The sequence below is a fragment of the Meleagris gallopavo genome, chromosome Z, assembly GCF_905368555.1.
Source record: "Meleagris gallopavo chromosome Z, MGAL_WU_HG_1.1, whole genome shotgun sequence".
NCBI lineage: Eukaryota > Metazoa > Chordata > Aves > Galliformes > Phasianidae > Meleagris > Meleagris gallopavo.
This window is the reverse complement of record NC_139435.1, coordinates 47,622,770-47,642,840: the sequence shown is the minus strand read 5'-3', so window position 1 is coordinate 47,642,840 and position 20,071 is coordinate 47,622,770. Positions and strand designations below refer to the sequence as shown.

Below are 20,071 nucleotides of genomic sequence, written 5' to 3'. Positions count from 1 at the left end.
GCGAGGCTTGGAGGTCGAGCAAGGTTTTGGCTGTGCTGTGCCGGGTCGTGCCTGGGGCTGCTCGCAGCATCTCAGTGCCTGACCCCGCAGTATCGCTCCGTTTCCCCGGCCCTGCCCAGTGCAGGCAGCCGGGACCCCACTGAGCGCACCCGCAGCAGCGGAGGTGAGTGGTGCGGGGACACCTGGGTCCCTCAGGGCAGCCGTGGGGAGCCTGGCCCTGTGCCAGCGGGGAGCACGAGACGGCCCACTCATGGGCTTGGGAGGGCTTTCTGCTGCAGAGGGGGCTGCGGAGGACTTCCACACCCTGGGACAGCCAGTGACCGTGACCTCCCTTCCTCTTGCAGGGCGAGACACCACCTCTGCAGCTGCCTTGAAGGAGAACAACTCGTCATCCTCGGTTCTCCCGGCCCCTGCAGCGAGAAGACCATGGCTGCAGAGGAGGCGTGGTCGTGTCCTGTCTGCCGCGATGTGCGGCAGGACACGGCCTGTGTGATTCCCTGCAATCACACCTTCTGCCTTGGCTGCATCCAGCGGTGGGCGAGGCTGAGGGACAGCTGCCCGCTGTGCAGGACGGCCATGCAGACCATCCGGGTCTCTGTGCGGGGAGACAATCAGTACGTGGACTGCATCGTCTCCCCGCCCGCAGTGCCGGTGCCCGTCGGCTTCGGCACCACCACTGCCACGGTCCCTGACACCGACGAGGACCTTCTCGCACCCCTTCCACCACTGTCCCCCGAGCCCACGGACGCGGAGCCGGAGAGAGTGGGCGGCCTCCTGCTGGAGGAGTGGGCGGCACTTTTCAGGGGGCGACGGGACATCCTCGACCCGGTGCTGCCCTGGCTGGAGCAGGAGTTGCGCCGCAACGGGGAGCTGCGCTGGTGGAAGATCAGCTGGCTCAAGAGCATGATCGTGGCATTCCTGTGCCAGGTGGGGCCGGACAGGGACGTCCTGGTGGCGTGCACAGAGCACGCCCTGGGACCCGTCTCCGCACCGCTCATCGACGGCCTCATCGCAACCGTCGAGAGCCGGTGCGGCCAGGAGGCCCGGAGGCTGCTGGGCATCGAAGATCCCAGCGCTGCCCAGGAGCAGCAGGACGGCCCCGCGGCCCCGTCCGCTCCCGCCGCCTCCCCGCAAGACACCGTCGCTCCCAGCGCCGTGCCCTCCGGCAGCTCCGCGGATCCCGACGCGGAGGAGCTCCCCGGCACGTCCAGCGGGGCCCTCGGCACAGGTCCTGCCGAGGAGCCGGATCCCGAGGCAGCCGGTCCCTCCGAGCAGCGCCGCAGCCGCGGCCCCTCCGCTCGCGGCCGGGGCGGGAAGCGCTCGGCTGGGGGGCCCCGGCGCCCCACGAAGAGGAGGGCCGGCAGCGCCCAGCGCGCTCCTCCGCCCTGCAAGAGGCGGCGCCCCCGGCGCTTCTAGCGGGGCTTACCTGCATTTCCAATAAAAGCTTAAAACGTAGCAGCACGTGTTGTTCCCAGTGTCCGTCTTTCTAGACCGTTCGCCCTTCACGTCCACGCCCACCACGGGGGCCACTGCTTTCAGCACTTTTATTGCTCTCTTCAAATACCTGAAAAATGATTGCAACAAAAGCAGGATTGGTCTCTTTTCACTGGTTACAGGTGACAGGATGAGAGGAGATGTCCTCACGTTGTGCTGGTGGAGGGTTAATTTGGTTATCAGGAAAAGCTTCTTCACAGAAAGGGTTTTTAAGCACTGGAATAGGTTCTCCAGGGAGGGGGTTGAGTCACCATCCCTGGATGTGTTTAAAATCCATGTGGATGTGGTGCCCAGGGACGTGATTTAGTGGAGGGTTGTTAGAGTTAGGGTAGTATGGTTAGGTTGTGGCTGGACTGAATAGTCTTTAAGTCCTTCTGCAATCCAAGCTGTTCTATGATTCTATGATTCTATCTTGTCACTGCATTATGTTATAAAATTTTCCCCCTAGCTTTCCTGTAGGCCCCCTTCAGGTACTGGAAAGCCACTGTTAGGTTTCCTGGAGTCTTCTCCAGGCTGAAAAGCCCCAGCTCTCTCAGTCTTTCCTCACAGAAGAGGTTCTCCTGCCCTCTGATAATCTTTGTGGCCCTCTTCTGGACCCACTTTAACAGCTTGATGTCCTTCTTATGTTGGGGGGCCCAGAACTGGACACAGTACTCCAGATGGAATCTCATGAGAGCAGAGGAACAGAATCACCTCCCTCAACCTGTTGGTCACACTTCTCTTGATGCAACCTAGGATATGGTTGGCCTTCTGGACTGCAAGCTCACACTGCTGGCTCACATTGAGTTTTTCATCAACCAACACTCTCAAATCCTTCTCCTCAGGGCTGTTCACAAGTCATTCTCCACCCAGCCTGTATCTGTGCTTGGGATTGCCCTGATCCAGTGCAAGACCTCATGTTCAGCTTTATTGGCCTTCATGAAGTTGGCAGCAGCTCACATCTCAAGCCTGCCCAGGTCCCTCTGTATGGCATCCCTTCCTTCTAGCTGTCCCTCAGCCTCGCCCACAACCCAGCTTGGTGTCATCAATCTATATGCAATAGACTTCAGCAAGCCTCCCCTGAAAGCTTTGCATTATGATCTCTAAGCTTTGAAAGCTGCTACGTTAGAAGTTCCACTAAAAAAAAAGTAAATTCTGTCTCATTGCCATTTCTGTTTATCCTGCTTCTATTTAAATAAATCAATTCTCAGAGAGAAGAATCAGGTCTCATCACAGGAATTTGGCACTTCCACTTTAAAGTCAGAACTTTATCATTTTATTTTCAGTGCTAATTGTAGATAAGGAAGGGAATATGCTGAAAGAGGATTACAGTTAGGATTTAAGTGAGGAGGATTTGGGAAGGAATGAGAAAGGCAAATGGATGGATGAAGGAAAAGTCCACACCCCCAGTTATCATATTTCTGGTTGATGTTAGCAAAGACACAGAAGTCTGGACAAGCAAGATGATTACCAGTGCATCTTGAATGATCTTGCATAACAGTTCATGTCTATCTGTGCACTGCATCTCACTTCCATTCTGATTCCAGAACAGTCCTCTATTTAGTTCTTCAATACTGTACTAGTCCCACTGTTGACAGGAAATACTGAAAAACAGATTGTGTTAGCAGGACACAAATGTAAGTTTGTGTTCTCTCAATCCCATTATGGCAGTTTTGAGGAATGGATAAAGTATATTTAATACTATTTTGACAATAATAAGTGATTTCTATAAGGCTCTAAATGCAAATATAGTGAAATGTCATGTGACAGTTGACATCCTATTCCAACCCCCCCCTTCTCCCCGCCACAGAAAAAACCACTTCCTTTTGAAAAGTAATTCAGAGTATCTGAGTTATTAAGAGTCTGTCTCAGAATATGATTTCCATCACGTTGCTCTTTTTGTGGCTTGCTTACCATGTGAACTATCTGCATCAGTCTTTTTGTTTGTTTCACATTTCTCTCATTTCACATTCCATTGCCATCTCTGGAGAAAATGAAAAAATAAAATTTTGAAGCAAAATGTGATGTTCTGTAAGTTATTTTAGAATTTTGTTCATTGCTTTTCAGTACTGTTATCAGGCTTATTAAAGTTACATAATCAGTGTCACTTTCTGCTCACTGGTTTGACAAAGGCAGACAGTTGCCTTTAGCAATAATGCAATATAAATCTGTTGGGTAAATCAAGTAGGGCAATTTCAGGTTTAACTATTGCTACAGTATTACTGACACTGAAAGGAACTAATAGTGATAAGAAAGATAGTTGTATCTGACTTTGCATGTCCTCTGGTGTTCCTTCTCTTGTTGTGTTTTCATTGTCTGAGCTGTCTTTGTATATGTAAAACCTCCAATGTAGTTCAACAGACAACTAATTCAGATTTTGAGTCCTTTCTTTGTATAATTTGTCATCCAGCCTTCCAATCAGCTGCATAATTTCCTCTTCTAGGAAAGTGTTTCAAGTTTTCTTACCTATATCAACTGCTTAACATTTGATTCTTATCTTCTCTTTTACTTAAAACCTGTGCAGATATTTCAGTAAAGAAAAGTTAAAGGCTTTCCCTTTGTCATTACATTCTTTTCAAATTTTGTGTGGATAGACTAATGTAGTTTCTGTGCAAGACAACTTTACATGAGGAAATTTTTGAAAGCATGAAAGGGCAGTTAGTTACTATTTTAAATGTTATAACCCTACAAGGAAAAGAAGTATGAGTTGAGCCTCAGCTATTAGTGAGTAATGTCCCATGAGCCTTCACTCAATTTACATCTTTGGGACAGGGATTCTGCAACTAAGCCTAGAAGCTTGAGATAAGATCAAGTTCTTTAGATGTGAAAAAAATCTTCCAGATTTCTGGGGCTTGGAAGTATGTTGCTCTTTCTTAAGAACAGTTGTACTGTAAACTTTTTTTTTACATATTGAAAAGCTTTTTCTGGCAGATAGTAATTAACATTTTACCTAACTGTGCACCTGCTCTTTGATAATTAAATTCAAAGAAGGAGAAAGGAATTCAGTTTCTGAAGTAACTTTTTGAAGACTGCAGAAGGCAATGGACCCTTAGGCACACTATTAACACTGAAATGATAATTCCCTTTTATTGTGAAACAAACAGTGTATCAGATCACCATTCAAGGTAAAGCGCCATTAATAAATGAAGATGCATTCCACAGCTTCAAATCTCAGTTTCTCTTATTTAGAGATATTACTGCATCCAGTAGCACAAATTGTTAAACTTAGAATCTGCATGCTATTATACTACGTAACATGCAGAACTATGAAATGAAATAAAAGAATGGAATTGCAGACTCTTGGAAGGTTTGGGTTGGAAGGGACATTAAAGCCCTTTCCAACTTCCATGGATAGATTGCCCTCCTCCCCAGCTCAGGCTGCCCAGGATCCATTCAACATAACCCCAAGTGCCTCCAGGGATGTGCACCCACAGCTGCTCTGAGCAGCAGTGCCAGGGCCTCACCACCCTACTTAGTATTTCCTGCTAACATTTTTAGTGTACTGTTTACTTCATTCTTAATCTCACAGCAGTTTTCTTGCCACTGGAAGCTGCTTGGATTTCTTAAGGGATCCTTAAACCCCTTTAACAATGACAAGACTCTCTACAGAAAAGCTGTGGAAGAAATTTTCAGAGATATATATCCTCTAGAACTGATTCTGGAATAGAGTAGCTTCCTTCTTTATGAGTTATTTCTGAGTACTGCACTTAGACTTCTTCTTCATTTATGCTTTTGTTTTCTTGTTGCTTCAATCCTCATGTAAGACCAAAGGAAGCAATGAAAGCTTATAGAACTGATTCATCTGTTGCACACTTAAAGCATACTGGAATCTCTGTGTGTGACACTCGGAGAGAAGATAAACAAGAATTTGCATAGAATTTAATTATACTGTGTGAAATTAATCTTTGCAGTAACTTCTTGAAGTTAATGGAGTACTATTTGTTTGTTTTTTAGCCAAATGAGTATTATTTTTACATTTTATTAAATAGAACATTATTAATGTAAGGCAAAGTCTGAAAATTTACACCAATATAAATCAAGGCATTTCTGTTTAGCCATCCAAACAAAGCAGCTTAATTAGTTAGACCAAATACATCTAAGCCATGTTAATAAAACTAATTCTTAGACCTTTTTCTTCTTGTCAGGTCAGGTACTCTTTACCTATCGTGTGAAGATTTATAACAGCAACATGCACCTGGTCATATGTTGGTTCAGGTTCAGTTCAGATTTGGCATACGGAGCAAAAATATTTTATGAACTCAAAGCTCCAAGCTTTTGTAATGCATGACATCCATTATGACATAGTATCACCTAGGCAAATAGTTCATGTGCATTGAACCATAGTTGAAAACAGTAAAGCAATTAGATATGTCCCCAGGCTACAAGCTAAAAGGACAGTAACAGGTGCTTTTCTTGTTTTCCTTTCTGCAAACATAATATTTTGCATCTAATGAATTCAGTTATATTGTTGATCTAGAAAGGCTGTTAAACACAGAATGGTTGATATAACAGGTTGTTTCTTAAAAATATATTGGGAATATAGATTTTAATTCTATTTTCATTTTCAGCTCTTTTGAAAGGAGAAGAGCTTATGTGGAAAAAATGTGTGCTTTCTTATCTAAGACTAACAATCAAGTAATAAATTTACCCTCAGACCATTATGTAGATGGCTCAGTAATGCCAGTTTTTAAATGCTATGCAAAGATCAAGGTAAATCTGGGAGAAATGGATATTCATAACTAGGAACATTGCTTGGAAGAGAAGCAAAGATGAGACAGTCTTGCACTTAAAAGTACTATTTTATTTGAAGGGATTCCACTAACAGAAGAACTAAGATTTTTTTATTATTATTATTTGGAATACTGGAGCTGCTGCAATGTATTTTGTTCGTTTCCTTTTCACACCTCTTCTTATAGCATTGTAAATGAATTCTATGTGAAGATCTACTTCTCCACTGGTCTCAGTGAGTTATTCTCCCAGTCTATACACATGTTCGGGATTCCCATGACCTAAGTGCAGCACCTTGCACTTGGCCGTGTAGAATCTCATTAGGTTCCTGTGTACCCACTTCTCAAGCCTGTCCAGATCCCTTCGGATGGCATCCTTTCCTTCTGTCATATTAAATGAATCATTCAGCTTGGTGTCATCAGCAGAGTTGCTGAGCATGCACTACTCAAGTCATTAATGATGTTGAAAAGCAGTGATCCCAATTTAGAGTCCTAGGATATGCCACTTATCACTGACCTCCACCTGGAGATAAAGCCACTGACCACAACCATCTTGCTGCAACCATTGAACAAATCCAAACAGGCTCTGTTCTGTTCCTTTGTACCTAAGGACATTTTCTCAGAGCATCTCATGCAACCAATTCCTTGTTCACTGAATAATCTACTCTTCAAATCCGTATCTTTCCAATCTAGAGATAAGAATGTGATGTGGGACCGTATAAGAGGCCTTGCAGAAGTCCAGGCAGATTACATCATTTGATCTTCTGTTGTCTACTTATGCTATCACTCCATCATAGAAGGCCAGAAGACCTTACCAGACAGATCAGGCACAATCCATCCATGATGAAGCAGTGCTGGCTGACTTGGATCACTTTCTTGTTTTGCATGTGCCTTAAAATTCCAGGATGATCCAGGAGGGTCTGTTCCACGACCTTCCCAAGAACAGAAGTGAAGCTCACCAGCCTGTATTTTCTTGGATCTTCCCTTTTGTCTTTCTTAAAAATGGGAGTGATGTTTCCTTTTTTGTGTCACTGGGGACATCACATGACAGCTATGACTATTTGAATATGAGGCAGAGCTTGGCCACCACATTATCCAATTCCTTCAGGATTCTGGGATGCATTTCATGCTGAGATGTTGAGACATGTTCAGTCTCAGCAGATAGTCTTGAACTTGCACTTTTCTTTCAGTGGAAGGAATTCTGCTCCCCTAATCTCTGCCTAGAGATTCAGGGATGCGAGAGACATAGGAATTCTGATTGCCATTGAAGACTGAGACGAAGAACTCATTGAATACCTCAGCCTTTTCCTTGTCCTTTATTATTATTCCTCCTGTCTCATGTATCAGAGGTGGTACCCTCCCATTTGGTAGGTTAATGTAATACCTGGACTAGGAACTTTTCCTCAATGCACTCCAGGAGCCTCATGGATTGCTTGCAGCCTGCTATATTGCTTTCCCAGCACACATGCAGGTGGTTGAAATCCTCCATCAGGGTGAGAGCCTGTGAGTGTGATTATTCTTGTAACTGAAGGAAGAACTCACCAACAGGTCTGTAGCAGACCTTGATGATCAGATGTCCCTTATTATAGGTCTGGTACCTATTTTTAACCCACAAGCTATCATGTTTTTTAGAGGCAGCTATTCATCATCTATCCACTTCTTAACATAGAGGGTAACCATCCTGCTCCCACTGCCCAGACTATCCCTTTGAAAAAACTTGTAGCCCTCAACTATGGTATTCCAGTTGCATGATTCATCTCATCATATTTTCATGATATGAAGTAGCTCATAGTTTTCTAGCTGCACCAAAGCTGTTGATTTCCCATGCTGCACGCATTGGCATAGAGGCAGGCAATATGGGCTATCTGCCTCTTGGAGGACCTCTTCTGACTTCCTCTTGGATGAATTTGAGTGTTTGCACTGCTGCTTTCTGAAGTAACAGTGTACCCTGACGCTGTCACTCAAAATTACATCTCTTTCCCCCATCTAACATAGTTTAAAGCTCTGCCGATCAGCCCAGCCAGTTTGCTGCCCAGAACATTGTTGCCCAACTTGGTAGTTGCATCCTGTCTGACGATGACATGCCTGGTTTCTCACAGGTGCTTCCAAGATCATAGAACCTTAACTTCTGGGTCTGATACCAATACATAGCTGATCATTCAGTTGCTCTGTTCGACTCATTCTTCTTGGACTCAGTCTCCAGCTTTGAGGTCTGAGGACAGCACTAACTGTACTCCTGATCTCCTCAACATTTTTCCAAAAGACATTCAGTCTCATTTACTGTATATATATATTTGTTATATCCTTGTTGTAGGAGAGGATAGTAGTTGTTTGGGTTTACCAGATTAAGTTGCCTCTCATTGATGTCACAAATGTGGGCCTCTGGAAGGCAACAGACCTCTCTGGAGAGATATGAAATGAATAAAACCTGGACAATGACTACAAGTAGCTTATGGGAAGGTTATTTTGGCCACTGTGAAACAACATAATTTTGTGTGTCTCCCTGCACTGATGATGCTCCTTTAAATTTTTCAGGGCTTCGGTGAGTTAAAATGCACAAATAGAAATAGTTGTACTAGGTACATCAGGGAAACATCATCCGCAAGGTCTTTCCTGTGTAAAAATGAAGTATAGTTAAAAACAGGGATTTTTCTATTAAATTAATTGCCTTAAACAAATAGAAGTAAAAAAGAGTAGTATCAAAGTCACAAATTAAATGCTACAGACTTGGGGGAGAGTGGCTGGAAAGTTGTGCAGGGGAAGGGATCTGGGGGTGTTGGTCAGCGCTCAGCTGAATATGAGCTGACAGTGTGCCTGGGAAGACAAGAAGGCCAGTGGCATCTGGCATGTGTCAGAAGTAGAGTGGTCAGCAGGAGCAGGGGTAGGATTTTCTCCCTGTACTCAGCTCTGGTGAGGCTGCATCTTGAGTACTGTGTTCAGTTTTGGCCCCCTCACTACAAGAAAGACATCAAGGCCCTAGAACATGTCTAGAGAAGGGCAATAGATCTGAAGCACAAGTCCTGTGAGGAAAGGCTGAAGGAACTGGGATTGTTCAGTCCAGAGAAGAGGAGGATATGGGGAGACTTTATCACTCTCTGCAACCACATGAAAGGAGTGGTGAGATGGGGGTCAGCCTCTTCTCTTGAGTAACTGTGATAAGACAAGAGGTGATGACCTTAAGTTGCATCAGAGGAGGTTCAGTTTGGATATTAGGAAAAATTTCATCTCTGAAAGAGTGATCAAGCATTGGAATGGGCTTCACAGGGAAGGAGTTGGGTCACTGTCCCTTGAAGTATTCAAGAAATATATAGATGAGGCACTGAAGGACATGGTTTAGTGAACATGATAATGAGTTGACAGTTGAACCAGATGATATTAGAGATCTTTTCCAGCCTTAATGATTGTGTGATTCTATGAAAAAGTTGCTGAAAAGTAAACATTGCTGCACATGGCACATTTCCGCTGAAGTTTGTTCAACTGACAATGAAAAGAGGATGATCTTTGTTTTGAACAGAACAAATCTTGAGCAGTCAAGAAAAGTTGCCTTATTTTCATAATACATGAAGCGCATAATGCACAAATTGCTTTAATTTTCAGATATTTTTTTCCAAAACGATGTTGATCCTTTCTTCTGGCAGTAATCTAAAACACTCTGGTTTACTCAGAAACTGATAGCTTTGATTTGTATAGACAGGTGTATCATAAGAACGTATTTTCAGATGAATACATGGTCATGATTATAATTGGTTGTTGCCATTCACAGAAAAGCCTCTCTGTGTCAGTGCTTTAATGAATAGGAAGAAGATTAAAAATAATGAAAACTTATTTCAGTGAGCCTGGCACTGGTCTAAGGAGCCTGTCATCTTATCTGGTTTCTAGTAATCTCTCTGAAGACAAATGAAGACAAATACCATTCTTCTGTTTGGACTATCTGAACTGGCTGATGTACAGTTATATTGGAAATCAGAAGTTAATTGTGATATATGAAAAATATGAAAGATTATATACCTACATGAAACTGAAACATAAGCTCCTTTAGAAGAACTGCTCTGTTGAAAATGCTAAAAGATAGATTGTTAGATTCAAAAGAAGGGATTCCCAGAAGAAATTCTGCCTTTCAAGGCCTATTAAATATGGTTGGGCTCAGTGATAAATTATGATACATGTGTGCACATGTACAAATACATTTATGCATATATCAGCATGTAAATACATATATTATATCTATGTTTATACCTGTACATAAATATGAGGGCTGCTCCAAAAGTAATGCCTCCTATTTCATGATGTTAGTCCATGATACCAGAGGCAGATGTTGATGGTACTGCAATAGAGAATAGTTGAATTTTCCCTCCAGTATCCCATTATATTTTCTTGCCTTGTGACAGATGGCAGGAGGGGGGTGATCTGACAGAATGGCATCTGACATGGAAATGAGTCTGAAGCAAAGGTGTGTCTACAAAGAAAAAAGCTGCACCTATTGATACTCATCAGCACTTGCTGAGCATGGATGTTAGCATCCATGGGGGCGGGTGATGCATTTCAGCAGTGGCAATGGCAACAGTGAGTCACCTGCACTGGTGCAGATTTTTATGAGCATGTCATGCACATTCTTGTTCACTGCCGGTGAAAATGCATAGCTAATGGTGGTGACTATGTTGAAAAAAAGTATTTTGTAGATGAAAATTTGTGTTCTTTGCATTTGTTGTACTTTCCATGGAAATAAATAGAAGATATTATTTGTACAGTGACTTACATATATAGTAGGATTCATCTTATTAACTGTTGCTATTTATCACAGATATCCTGTCCAGTGAGTTGAGGGAATTATTTATAATCAATGGAGACACATAAAGACCTCCAAGGAATATTTCATTTTGTAACTAGACAGATGGTGAACAACCCTTCAAAAGGCTGACCAGATAGAGCTCCCACTTTAATTTAAAATAAACATTCAACTTCTGGCCAATTAAAATGAGGTGAAGTGAATCTCACCCACTGACTCCCATAATTCAAACTAGGTTGTCCTTACCATTGAAAAAAATGTGTTTTTTTTTCCTGTGGCTCTGCCTTCTGATTTGCATACAAGGTGTCTTATTTTACCATTGTGTGCTGTGCAGAAGAGTTCTCTCCAGCTATTTTTTGGTTCAAATGACAGAGAATGGTGAAAAACTTAATTGGATAAAATAAATGCATTACAGCCCTGTAAAGATCCACATGGACAAGACAATCTTAGTGTCTTTTTCCAAACAAAATGATAATTCTATGATTTTTTGCTCGAGATTTCTTCATTTTCTCGTACCACACCCTATACCAGTGCCACTAGCAACAAAATAAACCATAACCTTCCAAAGTCTGCCTGGAATCACAACTTATTTTTGAGTTTTTAGCAACATCCTGGAAAATTCCAGTTGGAGTGCTTATCCATCATAACCAATAAATCATGCTGAAGGCTGGGGTGTCACCTCTCACAAGAACAGCTAGTACCCTGCTACCACAGCATTAAATTCTGCTGTCAGGGTCACAGAGAGGTCAGGTAGGAGGTTGATTTGCCATCCACCCACATACGTGGTAACAACCTTGCCTTCTGTGGCAATTACAGGAAGGTTGCTTGGCTTTTTTTGAAAGTAAGGGAAGGCATGCCTGTATGTTTGCTTGCTTTCATGTGAGGGTACAGTAAGCTGTGCCCCAAAAGTAAGAAAAAATTGCCTGAGATCTGGGTATGGCTACAATGATTGCCAGATTTGAAGCCTGCTCCTGGAAGTTGTCAAAAGAGGGAGAGGTGACGGTAAAGAAATAAAAATCATTTAAACAAAGGAAAAAAATAATGTAAAACTTCAGAGATTTCTGTTGTTTGCAAGGAACAAAAATTATTTCTCAGACTGTGATCCATTTTTTGAATAATGTGTTGGTCCTGTACTCAATGGTAAGATGTTAAATAATGAAATATCATTTGCACCATTTTTACAAAACTTCATTAGAATATTTACAGTTATTTGTGACATATTCAGACTCACCATACTAGTAGAAATTGTATTTTCAGCCATTAGAGCTATGTGGTAAAATTACCTTTTTACTCATATAGTGAAAAATGTTTTATCTCATTTCTCAAAGATGATAAAGATTTGATGTCTCTTTTTCATTTTTTTTTTTCTTCCAGAAGTAAGAAACTGCCTATTGACAAGATGTTTTTAATACAGAAAAATAGGAAAAGCAACTTTTTTTTTTGACCCAAATATATATTAGAATGTTCTAGCTGCAACAAAATGCTTAGTGCTAAGCAATACAATATAAGCATAAGTGAGTCTTAGCCAACAAATTGGTTGCTCTGCATAGAAAATGGCATTGGTATTGCACTCATCTTCCCATTAAGGATCAAGGTTTCAGACTTTATTTCAAGATACATGTTTTCTGCAGTAATCCAAGCTGAACAGCTGAATTCAAATCTTTTGCTTTTGACACAACCTATATATGTTGTCGAAGCAGTATCATCATCTCTAACCTTCAACTGTAGTCTTCCAGAATCTGATGCAAATCTTTTGAAATTACTTAAAAGCTATTTTTAGACTTCAGGAGGCTTTGGATCTTGCCTTTAGGTGTTAGAAAGTTTAATACAAGGATTTCCTGTCAGTTACCAAGTATTACCACTCTGCATACAACTTTGGTGGAAGCTTCTTTTCATAAGAATCTTTGTCTTTGATGCTCTGTGTTTTAGGGATTGTCAACTTACTTTAACATGCAATGTCATATTCCTTCAGATGAGAAAATACTCCTATGTGTGAGGGTGAACCAACTCATATGTCTGTGTTATTCACCAAGGAGCTATATAGTCAGCTGTACGGTGCAATACAGTCTTTGCATTTAGAAAGAAACCAGCAATAAGAATAAAGCAGAGCATCCTCCTCTCATTTGTTTCTATAAAGAGAGCAGAAACACTTAGATATTAGGGAGAATTAAAAACAAGAAGAAGCAGCTAAAATCCCCTTAGGAATACACAGTATTTTTCTCAGATGTGTATTGTCTTTTCTAGAAATAAAATTGTTTATGCTTGCTCTAAGAAAGTCATGCAGACATCTGTACCTTTTAGTAATACTCCTGATCTGTTCTTTTTACTTCTCTCTATTCTACATTTATTCAGTCTCAGGGAGTCTGACTGATTCCTTGCACATAGCAACATACATGCATTGACTTTTACTTGCTTATGCTTTTTCTCCTTTAAGTCAGTTGAACCAAATATTAACCTAATGGATGCATTCTTTATAACTCTTTTGACTCTTTTAATCCATAGTTCTCTGCCAGTCCTGTAAAGCTTAGTTTTTGTTTGCTTTCTAGACATTTTCCATTATAAGATTGGTAATGAACTTTTTTCCTTGCTAAGATATTATTCTCCTTGTAAAATTAGCCAATCTTTTTCAGCCTGATTTCCAACCAGTCTGAGTTTTCTAGGAGATTTTTCTGGGTAAGGACTGTGGGTTAGTTGGTTGAGATCTTGACCTTTGTTTTAGTCACAGTTGTTTTCACTGCTTCTATGGCCAACTTTTCCCTTTGGGCTTATTACAGTATTGCTTCTAGAATTGACTGAAAGGTGCAGCTTTCGTTGCTCTGCATATTACTATTGTTGAGGTTCTATTTTCTAAAAATGTGAGAAGTCTTAAAAAGAACACTGAAGTGGCTGTATTTTCCTTGGTTCCTGTCAGCTTGTGCAGCAAGTCTTCTTTTTTCTACCCTGTTCAATGAAGCAGTAAGAGGAACAGACAGTGACTAGACACAATACTCTGATGTTGATTTACAGTACCATTGGTTTTCAAGGACTGGCAGCTATTAGCATCTTGGCATTTATATTGCCTGCCTGAATGCAGCTATTACCGAAAAAAAGAACACAGTTTTATTGTAATTTTTTTTCTCTTTCAAAGGCAAGTATCTATGGAATTATATCTTGTATTCAGCTAGGAAAAAAAAACACAGAATGTACTTCAGATCATGGTTGACCTTTTGGGCATTTTCTTATTTAGTTATCACTTGGCAGTTATTGAGATGAAGTGGTCTTTCTTTAGGTACTCTTTGCTTTCCTTGATATTTCAGCTATCATTGTCTGTCTGGCTTTGGCTTAAACTGTTTATTAACTGAAGGTAGTATGTGGCTCAGAGAGTGATTTTTCTGCTGTGACACTTTTCCTCTAAGGCTGCCACTGAAATCTCTCCTTAGGTTATCAGATAGCCACCAGTACTTGAAACAGACATGGTGTTTTTATTCTTAATAAGAAACATACATTGTTGACAGATGGGTACTGCCCCCTGTCTCTTAATAAATTTCAGTGTTACAGCCACATCTTTCTTTAGCTTCCTTTTGTTTGTGCCTGTTCATTATAATATAGTCACAAAAATATTAAAAATAATAATAATTATAAAATAATGAACTGGTAGACCTAAATCTGTCTTTAAAGGAGATACTAAAATATCAGGAAACCAGTCAACTTAGTTATCAGTATTTAATTTTGCTGCTTAGTGTCTATAACTCACATCACAAACTTGGGCATCGTGGAACTGTCATTTAGTTAAGCCTTCCGAATGATATTTATCTCTCTTTCACTTGTGGTAAGCTTACAAAGTAAAAGCTGACTGTGAGAGTATGCTAAAATAGAGAAAATTTTCAGCAGTAACACAATCCAGTGAGTTCCAATCTGCTGGAATACTCTTTATTCTTCTTTCAGCCCCACAGTGTAGCCCTTCACAATTGCAATGCTTGTTGGCTTCTACGGTTTTATGTGTTCCATAGGTTCAAGTGCAGCCATGCCCTGCAGGCACCTGAACTACTCACCCTGTATGGAACAATGACTGAGAAGTGCAGGTTTAGGCCTTAGAACATTCTAGAAATTAGTTTCATAGTAACAGTGATAATGCTACAGATATACTTCTTCAATCTTTTAGCATTAAAGGGGGAAATGTCATTGTGTAGAAAAGATATAGTCCCATAGTCAACAGTTTATCTTCTCTTATACAAAACATTTGCTTCAGCAGGATTCAACAGGACTAACTGACCATAACTATTCATTATTATTCTTTTTAGAGGTGCAGCTACCTTACAAAGAGTTTTTTCTCTCTTAAATAAAATCTATTTTAGATTTTATTCTACAGCAGCTGTTCTGGATAGAATTTTGTTCTGAAGGTTGGAAGAAAATAGCTATGAAAAACAAACTATCCACTATCAAGATATCCATGTCGTTTATTGCAGCTGTTACTACTAGTTGGTAAGTACACATTAGCACTCATTAGAGGAATCTGGTGTTACAACAGGTAATTTCTAAATTTCATGCATTTTTTGGTAAAAAATAAAATATTTCAATCAGTTTGTGTTAGGAAAAACCCATCAGTATATATATTATATATATACACACACACACACACACACACATATATATATTTGTGTGGGAGATGCTCATTACAAATCTACTTCTTCAAGAACAAAGTCATTTTCTTAATGATGTTTGAGAGAAAATAAATTGCAAAGTTTATTTAAATTAATTTTATTTTTACCAGGACATGGAGTATCAGGACAACAGGCAACAGTCTTCTATTGAAATAGGGTAGATTTGGAGTGAGTATAAGAAAGAAACTTTCTGCAGTGAGGATGGTGAGACACTGGAACAGGTTACCCAGAGAAGTTACTGATGCCTCATTAGTGGAGGTGTTGAAAATCTTGCTGTCCTGGGTTTTGATTCAGTGGGATATATTTTCAAACTTATATGAACATAGCAATGCTAATCTAAATATTGAATCAACATGTGTAGTAAAAGCTGGCTTAGTAAAGGAATCTGCAAGAAACACACATTTCAATTTAGTTTTTTTAAAAATAAGATGTGAACATTTTATCTTCTGTGCACAGCATTATAATGCATTTCAGCATTCTTTCATTTTCCTTTGTGCTGTTTTTTAAAACTTCCATCAGTTCGTAGAATATGCCTACATTATTAAAAGCCAATGCTCAACAAATTTGCATTGAAGACTTCTAGACTTTGAACATACACATATTCAACAGAATCTCTAGAGCCATGTAAAAATAATTTTAGAAACACATCTTAGAGGAAAAAAATAAAAATTCAGATGTGTATATTCATGAATCCAGCTTCTCTAAATAGTTTAACGAGCAAAAAAAGATGGCAGTTTACTTCTATTTAATTTTCAGCTAATGCAGTGTTCATGAGAAACATTCTAATGCCCAAGTTTGCACTGAGTGATGACTTTTTTGTTGCCAGCAGAACTGTTCTCCTTTCCTGTACCCTGATTATTGTTAAATGTGTTAAGCTGCTTGCCTTTGTTGAGCTTCTTAGAGCACAGAAGTTAAGCCTTGGTGTATCCATTGTACCACACAGAGTGGAGGACATTTAAAGCCTATTGCCATCTAACTTCTTTTCAGTGACTTTACTGAATGGTGAGAATGATTGTAGAGTGATCTTTTATGGTAAATGTTGATGCTGCACTCTATGAAGTTGAAGTTTTGCTAAATGTCACATAATATCAACTCTGTTACAAGAGTATTTATGGTTGAGTTTGTTGTATTTCAGAAAAACACTGTAGTCACTCTGTTCAGATTTAGAAGACTACAAACCTTATGGCCTGATGTGGTACATTCTACCACTGACTACAGTGCACCTGCTACATGTATGATATTCAAGGAGAAGGACATCTAGTATGCAGATATCAGATGGCTGTAACAATTCAGAGACTTTCATTTGAGGAGGCAGACGGCCATAACTTACATAGGGAGTCAGAACAAAAACTCTTCTTGCAACAGAACTGTGGTTAAGATGCAAAAACTGTTGAACTTAATCTGGTTCTGGTTCATAGCTAGCCAATTAAATGTGGGTAAATTTGTTGAGTGGGACTCTATATCGAGTTATGTTTAATCTTTAACCTTAACCTCCAAGTTCCTTCTCTCCAGTGGGTCTTCTATTAAAGTAGTGTCTTTCTGCTGAAATCTGTACATTTCTTAATTTGAAACTAAATTAATGTCATTGCACTTCATAAGAACAAAATTATACTGAAGAAAAATAAATAATCCACAATGTCATTCTTCAGTTCGCAATGTAAAGAAATCCTAATCCAGAGTCATCTCTGGTGTTTAATTATTCATCATTAAGCTCTTGTTTTTATCTTCTCTGCTAAATGAGTTCCTGCAAAGCAGCCACAGGAAGTGGTGAACACCCCCACGGAAGACTTTGTATTTGGTTTTAAGAATGCTTGTCTTCAAGCTTGCAGTTTTTGCTTCAACAACAGCTGCTTATATTTTACCCCTTTTTCAAATGGGAGTAAATCTTCAAGTGGCAAAAAAAAATAAAAAAATAAAAAAATAAAAAAAAATCAGAGACATTGCGACTATCCAAATTACGCATTAGATTCAATAGAATTTCCATTAAAAAATGAGTTCTTTGACATGCTTCAAGTTACTGATGTAGTGTTACTGAACAAAAATTAGTGAGAAATCTGTGTTAAAGTGTATATTTAAGTGAAAGTTTCTATGCTACTGCATTGTGGAAGTGTGCACTGTATTGTGCTGTGAGTTTTCCCAGTGGATAATCCCCAAACACTTTCATTATTGAACATCTAATTTAATTTGAGAGAGCAACCTCCTCTCAGACGTTGATTAATCTCAGCCTAGCATGTTGGAAAAATAAGGCCCTCATGTACCAAAATGGGATGCTTGTCTTCTTAATTCAGAAAAACTGTTATTTGACAAAGAAGTGGTATTAGTAAGTTTTGGTTTCTCACTACCACTCTTTCAGTGCAAAACACAGTTTGCAGGTTTAGGTAGGTGGAAAGTATTCATAAACTTGGATCATAATTTCTGAATTGCTTTGGTCACGTTATAGATTTCCTTTGTTCAAAATTCCCCCAAACCTCAAACCACAGAGTGATTCAATTCTAGTCACAAGTTCAATGAGCAACTTTGAAACTCTAAAAAATGTTGAAATCAGTGATTATCAGTTGTGTAGTTCAGAAGCATTGGTTTCCTGTGTGATGAGACAGTGTCCGTTTTTGAAGCCAAACTCACAGTTCTATCTTGTTGTTAGCAATGTCTCTGAATTGAAATTGCCCTAGAGACATATGCTTTTTAATAGCCAATTAGGAACCCAACTGTTTAAAGGTACTGTTAATATTAGGAAAATACAACAAATGCCTTATGTGTGTGACAACTGACAACTCACAGCTTATGGAACAGCCATCAACTAGGAAGAGTCTTACAGCATCCTTCTCTCACAAACTGAGGCTTCCAGTGGTTTGATTCTGTCTGATTTTAACTCTCTGCTTGACCTTGTCTCTCAGAATAATCAGGAGGAAAAACAAACAGAAGTATTTGATGACAATATTTTCCTTTTTTTCCTTCACTGGCAGTGAAAATTTTCAAAATGTTAACAGAATTTCATGGTATGTGTTTCAAGTTTTGAAACTTTCCACCTAGCTCAGTAACCAACTCATGCAGAATACTTTGAGTTAATAGTACTGCATGGTAGGTCTGCATCGTAAGCATAGACAAGCTTATGTTTAGACAAGCTTAATTAGAGTCTGGGCCTCCTAACCTATGTCCGTAGATTAATGAATAAGCTGCTGACTGAGGAAGCAACAGCACAAAGATTTTTCTTCTTGGTGGAAATGGACTCCTGTCTCTGCTTCATTTCTAAGTCTTATTACTGAGAGTAGGCAGTTCAGTTGATGCTGTAAGCTCTCTGTATTCTCCATCATTCAATTGTGCTATGGTTACAATACAACTTGATTCACTTACATAATGTTTTCTACATCATAGCTTTGCAAACATTTGTGTCTCCCTGGTTTGGTCATTCATACTAAGATAGTGTTGTAGATATTGGTGTGCAGTTAGATAGAAAGGCTGCATATACAAAAGCTGCTCCAAAAATAATGCCTTCTGTTTTATGATGTTGGCTCATGACATCGGAGGTGAATGATAGTGATATGGCAATAGGGAATGAACCTTCCTACCAATATTTCACTGCACTTTGTTCCAGCCAACAGATGTCAACAGAGGGGCAATCTGACAAAATAGCATTTGACCTGGAAATGCAGATGAAGCAAAGGTGTGCCACTGAATTCCTCCATGTGGAAAAAGTTGCACTCATTGACATTCATTGACTCCTGCTGAATGCTGATAGAGACCAAACAGTGTTTCAGCAGTGGTGACAGTGATGTGAAAGACAAGCCATGTTCCAGACAGCTGTCACACTGTAAAATGGAGAGCAGGTTAGCTATGGTCAGGGAACTGTGTGCAGAGCTGAATTTTGACATCAGCGCATTGAAAACTGGCATGATCGGAATATCACAAAATCTGCTGTAGATGGGTCCCATGAATGCTCACACATGAACAGAAAAATGCTGCATGTAAGTTTGTCAGGACCTAATTTATGCCAATACAAACTACATATTGTAGTTTTTATTGCTTCTTTTTTTCATTTTTTCTTTCTGGGTTTGTCTCCTGCATGAAGGACGCTGAATATGTTTGTAGAATATCACACCTGAAAAAGAATGTAAATATGAAACATAACACTCATTTCTATTTATCAAGTCATTCTAATAATAAATTACAAAAATGAAATTTTAAAAAAAAAAAAAAACATTGAAAAATGTGGTGATGCTTTGTATTACTCAAGGAAACATGATCTTAATAGAAAATTAGCCAGCAGAGCAAGGGAGATGATTCTGCCCCTATATTCTGAACTGGTGAGATCTCACCCGGAGTGCTATGTCCAGATGTGGGGTCCTCAGTACAAAACAGTTAACACTGAGAAATAATCAGAATTTATTATCCAGTCATCACCTTAAAGATTAAATCTAAGAAGTATACAAAGTATGCTTTGGAAGTTC

The 20,071-nt window shown here is 40.0% G+C and overlaps 1 protein-coding gene across 1 annotated transcript; it reads left to right on the top strand.

Moving 5' to 3' along the window:
* Positions 1-345: 345 nt before the first annotated feature.
* Positions 346-1,431, top strand: LOC146542263 (uncharacterized). Its single transcript, XM_085213208.1, has one exon. The coding sequence runs from the start codon at positions 427-429 to the stop codon at positions 1,414-1,416; it is 990 nt and encodes a 329-aa protein (XP_085069334.1). The 5' UTR covers positions 346-426; the 3' UTR covers positions 1,417-1,431.
* Positions 1,432-20,071: the final 18,640 nt, after the last annotated feature.

What these genes read in the sequence shown, in the direction of transcription:
- LOC146542263 (XM_085213208.1), top strand. Translation starts at nt 427, where the DNA reads ATGGCTGCAGAGGAGGCGTGGTCGTGTCCTGTCTGCCGCGATGTGCGG.